Source organism: Pelmatolapia mariae, linkage group LG7 (genome assembly GCF_036321145.2).
Source record: "Pelmatolapia mariae isolate MD_Pm_ZW linkage group LG7, Pm_UMD_F_2, whole genome shotgun sequence".
NCBI classification, from domain to species: Eukaryota; Metazoa; Chordata; class Actinopteri; order Cichliformes; family Cichlidae; genus Pelmatolapia; species Pelmatolapia mariae.
The window spans coordinates 27,123,684-27,140,406 of NC_086233.1; the positions used below are offsets into that span (position 1 = coordinate 27,123,684).

A 16,723-nucleotide genomic window follows, 5' to 3' on the forward strand; every position below is an offset into this window, starting at 1 on the left:
ACGGAATTACATTACACGTTCGCCGTATGTATAACGTTACTCCACTGGGTGGCAGTGTTAGGTTATAGATAGCAGTACACCTACACGATCAGTAACACCTGCTACACAGGTAAAATTCAAATGAACCCAGAAGCTGTAATAATTCTTAATCTATATTAACTGCTCTTAATAAAAATGTATACAGCAGCGAGAAAACTGGCAGTAGTGGTACCCTGTTTCCTGATGTATTAGATGGGATATGAGTTCAGATTTTACTAAGAGCCATTAATTTATGACAAACTACAGTAGTGTATTTGAACTTGCTTGGACGGATACATTTTATTTAAAAGAAAATTAAACCTCAATGAAAACCAAATATGTGTACCCCAGCTCTGTCTCTTTAACCAGCAGACTCACTGTGGCTCTGGTCCCTCCCATTCTCGCAGCCCTCCAGTGCTGCTGGCCTGAGATGGGAGCGCGCACAGCGGCACTTTCACGGCCGAAGAAACGGGATAAATCTGGAAGGGAACTGATAAAAAAATACCACATAGGTGCTGTGGAAAAATGGGATAACGAAACGAGCAATATAATTAATACCGGATCCACCGCTTGATCCCTTCCCCTATTAAACAGATGTTGTCGTGGCTTGCATTTTGCGCTTTTTATCCATTCTCCTTCAGCGCTGATGGTACAAAGGCGCTTGGTCAGGACCAGCAGCAGCACCTGGGATTACAGCCATATGAATGGGCAAGAGTGAATGAACCGCGCACAAACCTGGGATGGTAAACACAGACAGCGAGTGAGTAAACCAAGCAGGATTAAAACACTTTCTTTCTTTCTTTTCTCCGTGGGAAACAGACCACCAGTGTCACCCTGCGAAGACATACTGTCATTGTTTCGACGCTGATTTAGGGGAGAAAAAACGATTCAAAAGTGGCCTTTTCTGGAATAATGCACAAGAATTATGAACTCTATTATAGATTTTTATTCATCTCTATATCTCGCACATTCCCTAGTTTTTCTGTAACTGAACAGCCGGTTTCTCTTGTTCAGAATGGGATGTATTGTTGCGACTGCGCAACCTAAGACAAGTGTGTGCAATTAGACTGTGTGCTTTGAACGGGTTACCTTTAACCATTGTCACTGCTACTGGAAGTGGCCATTGTTGTCGATAAGGAATCTGTGGTGATCGGAATAAAAACAAAGGAGGGTAAAACAGTGCACACTTGACATCACCCCCCCGCCCTCTGTTTGTGAACCAGAGCCGGTCACAAACCCCCCCCTCCCCTAAAAATCCCCACATAATATGGTGGAACCGGTGGGATTCATTGAGGCGTGGAAGGCGCAGTTCCCAGAGTCAGAGCCCCCCAAGATGGAGCTGCGGTCTGTCGGGGGCATCGAGCAGGAGCTGGAAAAGTGCAAAGCATCCATTAGACGCCTGGAGCAGGAGGTGAACAAGGAGCGCTTCCGCATGATCTACCTCCAGACCCTCCTGGCCAAAGAGAGAAAGAGCTATGACAAACAGCGGTGGGGCTTCAGAAAGACACCTTTGAATGAGGGGATGGACCCTGCAGCCACACAGGGTGCTGAAATCCAATCCCAGCAGCCACACATGCAGGAGACTGGTGTAGTTGGCATAGGAGGAGGTGGTGGAGGATATGGTGGTGGTGGTAGTGGGGATAGGAGCCGTTTTCAGCCTCTAGGAGATGGATCTGGCAGGTCCAAACCCAGACCTCCACCTGCCAGGAAGTCAGCCTCCCACGGTGATGGCCTGGAGTCAGCCTTTGATGTACCTCAGCAAGCAGAGTCAACTTCCTGCGACAACCTCGATGGCCTGTCGCCATCAAAGCAGAGAGGTGGTGTTACTGTGTCACCCCGCAGGCCCACCCTTCCACCCCCAGATAAGGACCTTCCCACTGACCCTAAGGACAAGCTTGGAATGGGACTTGGTGTGGCAGCTCTTAGATCCAACTTTGAGAGGATCAAACGGGCGAACTCGCACTCAGCAGGTGATGTAGCTAAGGGCCAGGAGAAGCAGCCGCTGCCACCACCACCGCTATATACCAACATGGAGTTCCACCATGACAGGGGTTTAGTCAGGGTCAATGACCGTGACGTCTCTGACAAGATCAGCTCACTAGGCAGCCAGGCCATGCAGATGGAGCGAAAGAGATCTCTTCACTCCCTACCAGGTAATCTGGCTACGGTGGCAGGGGAGCTCCGTGCCAGGCCGGTCTATCGAGGAAGGTCCACTGAAAGCACCTGTGGTTATGATGCAGAGTATGAAGATGGGGAACCCAATCAACGGCATTCAGGAAGGGCCAATGGGGGAAAACCACCTCCCCCTCCTTGGCAGCCCTCTGAGTTCCAAGCCTACTCCAGCGTCTATGTTGGTGGGGTGATGATGGGTGAAGGTGGCAGTGGAGATGGACGAGGGGGTGGTGGAAGTAGCAGCAGTGGAGTCACAATGAGAGAACATGGTGGATGTGATGATCACCTTCTGACCTGGCCTCGTCGCTCCTATTCCCCAGGTAGCTTTGAGGATGTAGGTGGAGGTGGCGGTTATACACCAGACTGCAGCTCCAATGAGAACCTGACATCCAGTGAGGAGGACTTCTCCTCAGGTCAGTCCAGCCACGTCTCCCCCAGCCCTACCACTGCTTTCCGCCGTCCCTTTAGAGAGAAGAGCCGTTCACCCTCCCAGAACTCCCAGAACTCTCAGCACTCCTTCGACAGCAGCAGCCCTCCGACGCCGCAGTCCCAGAAGCGTCACCACCGGCAGCAGGGAGGCCATGTGGTCATGTCTGAGGCTACTATTGTGAGTGTTCGCAAGACTGGTCAAATCTGGCCACCTGCTGCCCATCATGACCTCATGCCTCACTGTAGAACATCCCATGACAACAGTTTCCATGGAGATCACATAGGTGAGTGGTGGCTGCTGTCTGTAATATATGTTTTGTTAGAGGTCAGGTGGGCTGGAGGGCGAAGGACATTTTAGGACATTTTTCTGTGAGGAGGGAGGGGGGGAAAGAATGAAAGCTTGAGTGAATGAGTATTATTTAGTCATGCTGGAATTATGTTGGTATGTTTTCCTTTTGCGTTTTTAGACCCTTCTTCATGTAATTTGTATTTCCTCTTCAAGCCACAAAGCAGCCAAACGTTACTGATACTGTTAGCACAATTTTGTGCGTGCACGGAAACACTCTGGACTGTGTGTCCTCTGGACAGCCTTGCGTGGGAGAAAGATGAAAGATCCACCTCTGCTTATTCCTGGAATGTGTGTCGGGTGGGTGAACAGTAAATGTGGTCAGTCTGCGTTGAAACGGCAGGTCTAGCCTTTCTCAGATGACTCTTGCGGCTGTTAGTATGGAATTCGAGCAATTGTCTGTCTTCCTGCCTGTCTTTCTTTCTTTCAGAATTTCGAAAACTGTCCCTGAACCACAGCCTGAAACTCTTCACCGGCAGAACAAAAGAAATCCAGTCTTATCTTTCCAAACAATTATCTACAATTATCTGCCGTATACCTAACAGCTAAACTGCAGCCTTCCAGCTATGGCACCTGTAATAGAAACAGCTAGCAGAGAGATGTGCAGCCTGGAGCTGAAATCATGGGTACTGGCTTACTGAGCTGTCATGCTGAAGCCCAGCAGGAGTGAAGTGTGTTGCTTTGAGGAAAAGCACATTAGGAGGGCACAGTTTACTGTAATTGCGCAGTAAAGTTTCCATTTCAGAGGCTGGGCCAGGTCACAAGAAGGAAAAGCCAAACACTGCTTGGGTATTTCAAATATTTGATATATATGTATATTTTTCAGATATAGATTGTTGTTTTCCAAGGTGTGGTTAGCTGCACTTCCGCACATTTTGGAGTGTTGTCTCACTGGTTTTCTGCAATGGAAGTGAGGAGTGTTTTAGCACTCACTTGTAACAGATTTAGGACTGGCATCCTGCTTGACCAGACAGGCAGCAGGATGCTGGCATCACGCACGTGCTCCAGTGCCAGGATGAACTGGAAAGACGGGAGGAGGTAGTCTGATAGATGGTAAAAAGGGAAAGAAACACAGGCAGTATTATACAGGAGGATCAGAAGAATTGAAAGTTAAAGAGAAAGTGTGAAAGCAAGGAAAGTTTAGGAACAGTGTTGACAGCTGTACAAGTACGCAAAAATGTAGCTAATCTAAGTAACATTTCTGTCTACCTTCATTCTCGAAAGCATTATTGTGTGTATACCAGTACTGCTATTTGTCTTAATATCCTGAATGTTGAACAGGCCTCTTTGCATCTATAATTCATTTATTTGAATTGAACCACTGACACAGTGGTCCTGGTGGGATCAGCTAAAATGCTTCTCCAGGCTGGATGCGATCGTCAAGGTGTGTGATTGCATCCTGTTTGGACAACCACTCCAGAAATACTTGTAGTGAAAGGAAAATGCTTTTTTTTTTAATAGCAAGTAACAGTTTAGAGCAATGCTAAGCAATTGACTCTAACAATTAAGATTGTTTTCATTTAGCAGCAAAACCCAGATAGCTAGTCTACAGCAAATGGCTATCTTATCTCCAGCTGCTATGTTTAGGATTATCACTCCACTGTCTGCCCTCTTTGTTTTAGCATCTTTTCCACAACAATGAGCCCTGTGGGAAATTAGGCGAGCCGGAAAAGCAGGGATGGAAATGCAGGATGGGGGTGATACATTTAGTGGGATAATCTGGAATTTGAGCAAAAGATAAAAAATTATGGTTAGACACCCTGCAGGGATGTCTTGTTTTCTAGTTGGGGTTTAAGCTGAGGGCAGATACATATGATGTTGACAACAATGATGATGATAACAGTGAATGTTGCATCATGTTTGGGCCCTTAGTGTGTATGTTTTGTTTTTGTTTTTTTTGACAGGCAGGTAAAGGGATAGTAAAAGAAGTGAATGTGTTTTTAGTGGGCGGCTGATTATAATGAAGAGCGGGATGGTGTTGTGAGGAAGACTGAGGGAGGCAGAGTGCAAGGCAGAGCTGTCGTTTCTCGCTTCATTGGTCAGGGATGCGGGGGCTGGAAAGAGGCACAGATGGGAAGAACTCTCCCGTTGTGTAACAGAAACACACACCCAGGCTCGCACACAAAGACAGACATGCTTGATGCCCACTCTTATACCTTAAAGTTGGAGTGCTTTTAGCAGTAGGTGTAAACGTCCACTATTTGATCCATTGTTGTATTGTGAGATAATGCCGACTGGCCAGCTCTTCTCTTCTCTTCTCTTCTCTTCTCTTCTCTTCTCTTCTCTTCTCTTCTCACAAATATAACAACCAGATCTTTTGAGGATATGACTGAGTGAAAGATAATGGCAAAAGCAGAGAAGCTTGGCAGGTTACCCCTCCCCCCCACCCCAACAACAACAAAAACGAAAAAACAGCACACCATTTTTGCAGGTAAAACCTTCGGCTGCCAACTTTTCATTTTCGAACTTGATTGAACAAATATGAGCTCAGCAGTATATCCTCAAACATTTAATCATTCATCCTGAGTTAGACTGACACATTTCTTTTACATTTTGACTTTGAGTTTTCCAATTTGTTTTTACAGCGATGACAGAAAATCGAATTTAATACAGTAAAAATGAAAAAAAGCTAAACAAAAATATGGGGACTCTTGGAGGTCGTTTGGTTTATGTATGGTAAACCTACTGATGGGGATTGAGGAAATGAGGAAAGTGCCCCTACTCAGGTTTTGCTCCCCAGCCCAGCCCCACCCACACATCTCACCCACTCAAAGTTTTTAGAGGTCAGTTCATTAAAGAAAGTGTAATGATTCTTGTGCTACCCAAAAAATGGTTAGTGTCTTCATACATTGTTTCCATGAATTAATCTGAAGGAAAGTCTGACGAAATGTTTTGTTTCTAGCGTAACCTAGGTTCTCTGAAAACTGAGTGAGATATATCACTATGGGGGAAGCGCCTTCTGGCATGACCAGTCACGGAAGCGCCGCTACCACCATGTCTGTCTGAGATAAATCATTTCAAGAACATGGAGCCCCCCATCACCACTTTAAAATTGCCCCTTGCTCTATACCAGGCAGGATTTTCTTACATTTGCCCATGCAAGTGCTAGCTGGGTTTATTGCTGGGTTTTGCCTTGGTGTCAAAATAGTGGGGATCAGTCTTTGAGATCACCAACACTTGCAAACGCTGCTCAGGGATTCTGCCTGGCATTGTATAGCATTGTTTGCAGAAGTTGGTGTTTGCCAGCAACGCTTGTGCATGTTTGACGCCCATACATGCAATGCAAAGGGGATGGGGGTTTTTCACCAAGTTCATCAACCCACAAACATTTTGGCAAGTCCAGGTTATGATGTCCCTTACCTTGCTGCCACCAGTGTTCCCTAGACAGATCCAGTGGTTGCCATAACTACTCATGCTCAACTTTGACAGCCAGCAAATGGCTATATAAACGCAAGCTCAGTTGACATGCTAACTTGATAGGGTGCGGGAATGCAACAACACAACAACCTGTTACCAGAAAAATCTTTCCAGTAATCTTTCCTGAACCCACAACAACCCACATTCAGGGACTACCTTAGTGGCGGTTCTGAATCCTGGTTCAGAACCGCTGATGAACTCTAGTAATCGTCACTGGGAAGAAAGTGAGAATGCCTGATGTTCGGTCAAGAGATCCGTGTGTTCGGGGAACCCCTGTATTCTTGAAGGATTGGTCTGTCTTAGACAGATAGTGGAGCTTCTCTGATTGGTCATGCCAGAAGGTGCTTCCCTCATAGTGTGATACCAAGTGAGGTTTAAAACAGAACCTGAGGGTTTGTGTCTCTGATGACAGGGATAGTAAAGGACAAACCTGAGAAAGCTTCACCCACTGTATCTGTCCTATTTATAAGTACTGCATGCTTTATGTGCAGGGATTATCACAAACTAACCATTTTAAAGTAATTGCATTTCTTAAACTCTCTATTATAGAAATGAATAGGTTAATACATTTTTTAAAATCTACATTATGATACACATGGTGCTGAATTTTACACAGGCAACCAGTAGTATTAAGAAACCTGTGGAAGATATACAGTCATGTGAAAAAAGCTTTCCTATGACTCTGTGCAGTCCTGTGAAAAACTAAGCGCACCCTTTGGAATCCGAAGGAATTAAGAGAGTAAATAACAACAAGATGCTGCTAATCAAATGCACTTGATTAACTGAGTATTAGCAAGTTTGAGCACCTCTGTAATAGCAAAACTTTTGTCATTGCAAATACGTATTAAAACATGTGTAGAAGAAGACAAAAAACAGTCATATAGAAAAACCATTCCTGAGGGCAAAAAATCTGATTATGTCATCAGTGTCTGTCTGCGTGCATTTCTGGATATATTTCTAATATATTTATCACCTGAAACACCATAATGTGAAATGCATACACACAAGATCCTCCCTGTGAAATCAGAGTTAAGTGTGTTGCCTGTTTGGCTGTCGCGAATATTGCTCAGCATCTTTAAATACTGTAACAAACTAGTGATCAGTGGAGTGAGCATTGTGAGAGGGAAGCCAGAGAGGATCTGACAGGGGCTGTATGTTTTGCATCATATGATTCAGTATGTATTTCACATATGTACAGAAGAGGGAGAGAAAATGGAAAGGAATGTTTTATAGTATCCTTGTGTAGCACAATGACCTTTTTCACACGGGGTTGGCAGTGACTATAAAAAAGATGTATTTAGCATGTGTAGTTGAGTGAACTGGGGAGTGAAAGCAGGCTGCAGGCTTACAGTCAGGCCTTGAGTGGTTGAAGGAGTAGTGGAGAGAAGTATGAGAGGATAAGGAGAAGAGGTTGGAAGCTGAGGGAGGGGAAGCCAATCTGCCTTTCTTGCCAGCTGGGTGCTCAACTCAGCCTTTCATTGGCCTGGTGCAGCCTGCTCAGACCAATTATGCAGGGATAAAACTGACCCTTTGTTCCCTTGGCGAGATCAGTTTTGGAAGAAGAAATCTTCTTTGCTAGAAAAAATCCCCAAAAGCCAAATAATAAGTATTTACTGATGCGCATAACTACCCAAAGATATGTAGGTATGTAGATTGTTGAAACAACTTTCATATCACAAATTATGTATTTTTATATTTTATTTGTGCCACAGTGGACATAAAAATGTATCCCTTTTTTGTTATGAGGTGCTTACAAAAATAAAAGCTTCCAGTAACATCTTAACCAATATAAATTACAGCTTTTAAGTGATTACATAAAAAAACACCAGATCCAAACAATACTCTGTATACAAAATAACTTTACACCACAAATTCTTACCAAAATATGTTCCCAAACCACCGCATGCATGCCACAGATCACCGCTAATTGATTCAGATGCATTCAAATATATAATGCGGATAGAGGTAGAGTTTCCTTGTAGTGTTCAGTGATGATATTGCATTGCTGTGTTTCTGATGTAAGAGTTCAGTCTGGCACAGAGGCTGGCCTAGAATTGCTTGGTTGGCACTGGGCAGCAGGGTGGAGCAAGTCCAGCATCTCCCCAAAGAAAGTCAAACGGCCTGGCTGGGTTTGTGAGCCTGGAGCCTCGTGTGTGTGTGTTGTTGTTTGAGGTTGTGTGTCCGTGTGCACTCGTGTGTGTGTCCGCTGTCCATGTTTTGTAGGCTTGGGGACAGTTTTGGACATTCAAACCAACCTTAGGGTGAAGGGAAGCAGATTGGATGATCATAACTGAAAACTGCAGACAGACATGCAAAGGCAAACACACATAAACAGCACACACTCATATCCCTCCACAGGGTAATTACTTTTCCCTGCTTCACTTAATTCTTCTTCTTTTTGTATTTGCTTGTGTATTTCCTATGTCAAGCATCTAGCCGCAATCTTTTCTCGGCCGTTCACAGCACTTGGAAAATTCCTGTCATAAACTTTGGTGACTTGACACCCCCCCCCCCCCCCCCCCCCCCGCCTTTTATTTTTTTTTAAACTCCCCTTACTTTTGAACAGTGGCCATCTTGGCTTCCCCTAACATGGCCCGTGCTGTCCCAGTCACTCAGATTATAATTTGGATTGGCCACACTGCATGGAAACTGTACTAGTTAGCATGCACAGCTCACCACTTACCACAGAGCTTTGTACTTGCAGTATAAGTGCATGCTGTTGTGTGTTTTCTGGTGTTTTGCATATCTTCGGTTAGCTGCATGGGTTATTAATCACAGCCAGGTTTCTAAGGGGCCAGGTTAAGGTGGTTGAGACCACAAGACTCCGTACTGATTTGTTTACACTCATTTACTTTTGTCTAGACATAAAGGAGCATGCCACTTATTTATGTCACGGTTGTGTTACTAGTCACAGAGCTCACTATATACTTAAATATCTCAGTTTAGAGAATAACAAAATTACTAAATAACTAAAAACATGTGAAGTGAAACAGTGACCATCATGTTTGTAAGACAAGGAAACGCAAACACAAATTTACAGTGACATAGTATCTTAATACATATGATTTCCTGAGAGAAAGCTTATGTAAACTAAGCAGAGGGGTCTAGCTTGCTGTCTCTTGTCAGGTGAAAATAATTCGGCGTGGCGCTGTAAACCTCTTTGTAACCAATTTCACACGATTGCCTGCTGACTTCCTCCAACAACCACTCATAACCGGTCAGAGAATACACATTTTTCTCTTTTAACCGGTGGCTGCCAGATGATCGCTGACAGGATTTTAGACCTGTGTGAGTGAGGCCTCATACGCCGTGTCTACTTCCAGGAGATAGTTTGACACCGTGACCAATATAAAGCCACATTTTGATCTCAGTGAGAGCTGCTTTATAAGCCTATAGTGCTGTGATGCATTTTCACGCACATGTAATAACTGGAAGCTAAACAGTGTTGCTTAAAGAGCAACAGAAACCTCTCTAGTGATTGAAATCTGTAAGCCTTAATCGCCACTCTTCAGTCAGGGTATTAAAAACTGCCTAACATTTTTACTTTTCCTCACTTAACACAGCTCATATTAAAGCATTACAGCACTAATGCATCATGTCCTATATGCTACACTTAGGATTGACATGTATTCACGTTTAAAAGTCATACAGAAAAGTTCCACAGTGAATCGTGTGTTATTGGTGGGCTTTAGCCCAAGATTTTTAGATCAGTTACCCCTGAACTACAGTGGTTACAGATTTAATACATTTATATGACCATTTTCCCTTCTTTGCCATTTCTTATACTGTCTTTGTTTTGTTCTTTCCAGCAATGCTTCATTAAAACATCTGCTTCTGGTTTCCTTTGCTTGGAACCCTTTAGTGGCACTTCACTTCTCTGTCTTTATTCTTCCTGGTTTTCCACCAAGCAAGGGGAAAAGCAGAGAGACATCAAAGTCAGGACCCCCCTCACAGTGAGGCCTCTGTGTGTAATTGTTGAATAGGGGTTTACCTGACGAAATCTCTGTAAAACAACACAATCAGTGCCAGCTGTTAGCAGCAGGCGTTCTTGTTACAAAGCAGAAAAAAACTCTTCCCGTGCACCTGCATCTGACTTTTCCTCCAGCTATGTTTCCATACATGCACTGTGTGTATGTGGGTTTTTTTCAGTCTACCAGTGTAAGATGCACTCCTACCACCTCCTGCAGCTATACCCTTAAAGGCTTATAATTCTTCAGAAAATGGCTTTAGTTACATTCATAGTGTTAACCACAGTCCTCCATCAGAACTAAAGAGGGTTAAGCTCTAAATAGGATGTAATATCCCCTGTCCTCGGCTCCCTGAATGGCCTCAATATCATGCTGTCTTTTGTGTAATATTGCAAAAAGAAAAAAGTGAAGGACATGTTGTTTTCAGAGTGAACTATTACATGTGGTTGGTTCTTGATGTTACCTCGGATTCAGCAAAAGAAACAGCCCATATGGAAAAGAAATAGAAAAAACTTATAAAAGACTTGCATCAGATTTGGCTTGCTTCATATAGTGAATCATATAAGGCTTATATGATTTACTCATGAAAGTGGCCACTTTCTCATTACTTTCATATATTGTTTTAGGAAGTATCCAAAACATACAAGTTTCATTTATATAATTTTTCAAAGGATCTTATATCTGTTTCACTCTTGTATGCTTTTTATACAAGTTCCACACAAGACAAATACAAACTTTATAAGATTAATATATATCTTTTCCATATGGGAGAGAAGGTGCAGAAAAGTCTAAAAATTCATGAAAATTTGGAAATTGTGAATCTTAAAGGGTGAAACGGAGAGAGGAAACTCTTCAGGCATTCCAAGCTTTCTGTGGCTGCAGATGATTAAGAGCCGTCTTCCCCTCCACATTCCCACGTTTTCCCTCAGACTGTGCTTCTATCAAACACGCATGGAGGAAGACATCATTATCTCACAGCAGACGTGTTGCTCGGTTTGTTTTCAGCTGCATTTAATCTCAATTCAGTATGAAATCTGACAAAACAGGCTTTGAGCCTCATTGACATTCACAACATGTAAGAATAACCTGAAAAAAGAAAATGAGCAACAGATGACATCATGCGCCTGTTTCCCTAAAGGTCTTCTCTTGCACTTTATTCATCCTCTTTATCTCATCACCCCCAGCCTTTTCCCATTTGCCTTCTCCTTGCCTGCCTCATTCACTTCATCTGAGCACCATATAAAGTGCTGCTTCTAATTTGTATCTACTTGAAGCCAATTTCCATCTATATACCATCTTACAGCTGAGGCAGATGCATACTGCTAAAATTGACAGAATGAGCTCACCAGGATGGCTTTTAGTAGATAAGGCTGACTGCTCTGTGCTCTGTGCAAAGCTCACTCATAGAGCGCTGTTTCTTCTTTCACAATAGCAGTTCGTGTACAGTGTTTGAGCAATATTGGTTATCTTCAATGACATAAAGAAGTAGACTATGAGCAGGGACTATGGACTATACCAGTAGGCTATAGGCAGTCTACTGGTAAACTGTGCTGAATAAAATCCAGTATCCTACTTTCTCAAGAGTTCCACATTGTCCTCTGATAGAAATGCTTGAACATACAAGTCAGTCCAGGTGTTTTTGTCAGTCTGAAATGATTCCAAATTGGAACAATTGATCCAAACCCAACCCCCAGCCCTCGGTTGGAATGACACATAAAACAAAACAAAGAGCTCATTACAGCCAGCCATTCCCTCTGCTTGTCCTGTTACACTGCGGGCTTTCTGCATACTTTGAACCTGTCAGCTGGCTCGCTCTGTTTCTTTGTGTGTATGCATGTACTTGTGTGTCTGTTTTGTTTTTTCCCCCTTCCCTTAGGCTCTATAAGACTGTGTTTAACCTAAGTAGCAAGACGAGTTTGTTCAGTCAATAGCTGTTGTAAAGTACTGGCCAGGCAAGGTGTAGGTGTGTGTATGCATTTTATTTTTTATTTTTTAGATTTAATGATTAAAATATTCCTATGTGGATATACTGGCTAGTATTACTTATATAAATGCTTCATTGAATGTCAGCAAATTCTAGCACACAGCAGGATTATAACAAAATGTAGTTACTAAGAAAAAACTAAAAAAAAAACTGAATACCGTGTTGGAAACTATGACAAACCTTTGTAAATAAAGCAAACGCATTTTTATCAGCGTCATGTCCTGTAACAAGGATGTCATGCTGGTGTATATTAAGCAGCATATCAGATGATTATATCAGCGAGGCTCTATTTTGTGGTGCCAACGTTCTGTGAAAGTAGGAGGTGGAGAGATTAAAACTAAAAATACCACCTTATCAAACTGATTCGAGTTGGACTCCTGACCCAGATGTTTACAGACCAGAGTGAACGAGCAGAAATGACTTAACCACATTTTTCAGTCCATCCCTTTTTTTTAGCTGTCAGAATGAAAGTATTTATGAAGACAAGTTGTGTTTTAGAAATCTATTTAAAAAAGGTATCTGGGTAAAGGCAGTGGCAAAGGATTTGACTGCAGTTCTTTCAAAGGTTTCTTTTGGACATTGGTTGCTTTTTCTCTCATTTTCAGTCTAGTCCATGAATCTGGCCAGTTTTTTGTTTACTAAGCCACTTAACAAGGACCTGTGAGTCATTCCAGCATAAAAAAGACAATTAACTCAAGGCATGAACCAGCATCGTGTTTAAAACATAGCAGACAATCAAAGAACCAATTTTATTTTGTATCTTTATGCATTTTGTTATAAAAAGCTAAATTTGTTCTTATTTCCATAGAGGACTGTAATAAAAAAAAAAAAATACCAAAGCCACACAGTTTCACAGACATAAAATAGCATTTTCCCCAACAAGGTGATTTCCTAAAGAGAATCAGCTGAAAACTTGGTATATCTTGGCAAATGTGTAGCATGTCCTCAGAAAATGGACAAAAATGGATAGACCCGAGAGATGCCTCTGGTCTTTCAGTTGATTTGTCTACTGTTCACTAAAGCCTCATCAGAAATGGTCTCAGTGGCTATCAAGAAGCCATTGATCCAAGTAACAGGAAACGGGGAGGAAAGGCTGAGGTGTCCCAGATTAAATAAAAACTGGACTGAAAATCAGTGGCACCAGGTCTTATGGAGTGATGAATCCAAATTTGAAATTTTTGGGTCAAATTTGGGTTAATCCGCATCTATAGAGGAAGTCAGTGAGTTTCTACAACCATCTGTAAAACCCTGTGGAGGCTCTGTCATGATTTGAGTTTCATTTCAGCCAGCGGTGTTGGGGATCTTGTCAAGAATATAGAATTATAAATGCAGAAGTGTACTGTCCCATTTTCATCCGTCATGGAATACCATCTGGAAAGCATCTGATTGACAGTGGCTTCATTTTTCAGTAGTGTAATGACCCCAAATGCACTTCTAATGCAGAGCTTTGAATGTCCTTCAGGATGCACTGAGAATTATTCCTGAAGACTCGTTAAAGAAATTAGGTTTGCCTAATAGAGTTCAGGCTGTGTTAGGAATAAAGCTGTTCATACCTGATGCTCTTGTACATTACTGTATTTCCCCAGTTTTTATGCATTTCGGTGTCATTTTAGGACAAAGAAAAATTTAAACTTAGGATAATGTCCACATCTTCAGAGACACTTTATTAGGCACAAAGAGCAAAATATATGTGAAACTGACTGCAATGTGACTTTGTCAGTTTTGAGAGAATGAGGATCTGTCCAGTTTAACAGACATGTGTTAAATGTCAAAAAACAACCTTTCGGCAGATGTGAAGAGATGTTTGAAATCCCATTATGCTGTCTCTCACTGTAGCTCCCTTTATTGTCTGTTATTCGTTGAGCTGCTAGTTGCAGAGGGACTGGATAACTGTAGGCTCCTGGGGAAGATCAGATTTCATGTTGCGATCCCCCTCCCCTTCCTCCATCTCTTCCCTGAATGCCCTTCGGTAACATCTTTCCTTCTGTGAAATCTCTTTTATGTCACTCAATATCCCTTTATCCATCCCCCTGACCATTTTGCTCTCTCCGGCTGCCTCTCTCATTCAGTGCTGTTCAGCCTGGAGTGCACTAGACAGTACAAATGCTGATTTTTAAGCCCAATTTGGCCATGACAGCTGATTTTCAGCTGTGGAGAGACGGCACTTGTCTGCAAGAATACAGAACACATAACTACGGATAGTAGCAAATGCTGTTTTTACAATTTTAATTTGTTACCTCGAAGTGCAAACATAATGATTTCAAAAGTGTCCCATAACAGCAAGTAAGAGAAATCTGAGTGTTATCCTGAGCAGGTTAGAAATGTGAAGTGCGTCTTCAAAAATTTCTTATTAATTGTTCAAATTTTAAAAACCTTTTATCTGCATCAGCATTTTTTCTTTTCTACATTTCTGCTCCAATCCAATGTTAGTCTTATTTTTTTCTGACAGGCAGCACAATCCAATCCAAGACTTCGTATATATGGATATAAGAAGTCCAACTGTCCAGCTTTTCCTGTTTTACCTGTACATAGCTCAACGACAAGTCTGGGTAATTTCCCTCACAGCACTTTAGTCGTAATGCGTGGTATCTTTAAGTCTTCAACAGAAACCTTGTGCAAATAATCCTGATGGCAAGAAAACAAAGTCACAGTGAAGGCGTGTGATGTTTGCACTGGGCTGATACCTTGTCCCACTTACTATAAAAGTCAAAGAACCAATTTGAACCAAACATAAGTACATCTAAAAACAAAACCAGGAAATTAAAAAGACCTCTCTAAAATGTCAGGTTAAGCAGAGCAAACTTGCCAAATAGCTTATCTGACATTGATCTTACTGAGGGTTTACAGAAACTGAATTTGGATGCAGGAGGAATGGATTATGAAGCTATTCTGCATGCGCTGCTTTGTTGTGGGATTCTGAGCTTCCTCTGTTATGTCCACATGGAGTCCACATGGTCAAAGCTAAACCCTGTTGTGTGTTTAGCTTTTTTCCCCCTGCCATTCTTTATCAAGTCTTGGGTCTTTCTTTCTTTCTCTTTGTTTCCTTTTCTCTCTCCGAGTGCTCCAGTTTTACATACCACACTGTGTCATTTTCATTGCAGCTCTTTCTCATCTGGCCCACTTTATAGACCCATGAATACTCAGGGTAAAGTGGTTGTGACTGGCTTGTAGTGACTACTCAAGAAGTCTTTTCTCAGCAGCATCTGTAGCATTGACATATTGTGGCTTGCTAAATTTGTACAGTGTTTATGTGAGTTGGTTGTAGACGCATCTTAAAAGTAAACCTTTCTAATCATCTCTGTGCACTATACAGATCTGTGTTGTTCACTTTTATAGCTGCATATCCAATAATTCCACTCTTGACTTTTGACAAAAGGGTGTGTTTGCTTGCATGCATGCATGCACCACTCTCTTTTCATCCATTATTGATGGTTGGGGCCCCTTTGCTGAAAAACTAGAAACTGACTATTGTAACACAGGGTGTCATATTACTCATCCCCACCCACCCACCCAGTAGTCAGCCTAGTATGTCCGCCTATTCTAATTCACAGAAATAAAACAAACATAAAACAAACAAAATGATAAAATCTTGCTAATTCTGTTGTAGTTACACAACTGGACATTTAGCACTACAGCTGATTGTAAAGTTCTATAAATATATATAGGTATAACTGCACTGAGTAACAAATTAACATGCAGTTAAGAGCAGTGCTATGTGCATGTGCTTTCACGTGATTTCTTTTTGAATTGGAATGTTGTTGTTTTGTTTTTGTTTTGTTTTTTTAACTAAGTGACCATTATTATTGTGGTCATAATTTTTGAGATTTTGAATTAAGTTTGAGAGAAGAATGCCACATGTGCACTGGATCCAGTATTTGAGTAGTATTACTGGTAGTAGTAGTGGATGGAAAAGGCGAAAGAACACAGTTGAACCAAGGAACACAAAAAAAAAAAAAAAACCACATGCAAAGATAAACACCCAGCAGAAACCCTCACACCTATATCACTATTTACTAAAGGCACACACTGCCACTTTCTTTAGGCTTTGTCATGAGAGTGTGTCTTAAGGAAGACTGCGTTTACCAGGCGCCTGTCCTGATGCAAGCACACTTTATGTAAATATCACATCTGTCACTCAGGGGAACCAATGCTTCTGGTTCTCTGAAGACTTCTTTTTCATGTGTATTGTGCATTTATCCAGAGAGCGATGCCACTCCCTGATGTTAATGCGCGAGCACAAATATGTTTCTGTATTTACTGTGTAAATGTTGGTGCTTTTGCCTTGAGAGTGACTTTGCATTAAAAACAGAAAATGATCTGTCTGTGGTGCCCAAAGTCTGCTCTTCAGACCAGAGGAAGGTAGAATAATTCTATTACTAGTGTATCGTG

At 42.2% G+C, this 16,723-nt stretch overlaps 1 protein-coding gene across 1 annotated transcript in view; it reads left to right on the forward strand.

Annotated features, from left to right (window-relative positions):
- The first annotated feature begins 449 nt into the window (after nt 1-449).
- The window catches only part of bcr (BCR activator of RhoGEF and GTPase), an 87,762-nt gene continuing 71,488 nt past the window's right edge, over nt 450-16,723 (forward strand). Inside the window, exon 1 of the mRNA XM_063478715.1 lies at nt 450-2,903. Coding sequence (XP_063334785.1) covers nt 1,286-2,903 — 1,618 coding nt within the window. The 5' untranslated portion in view covers nt 450-1,285. The remainder of the gene's footprint in view (nt 2,904-16,723) is intronic.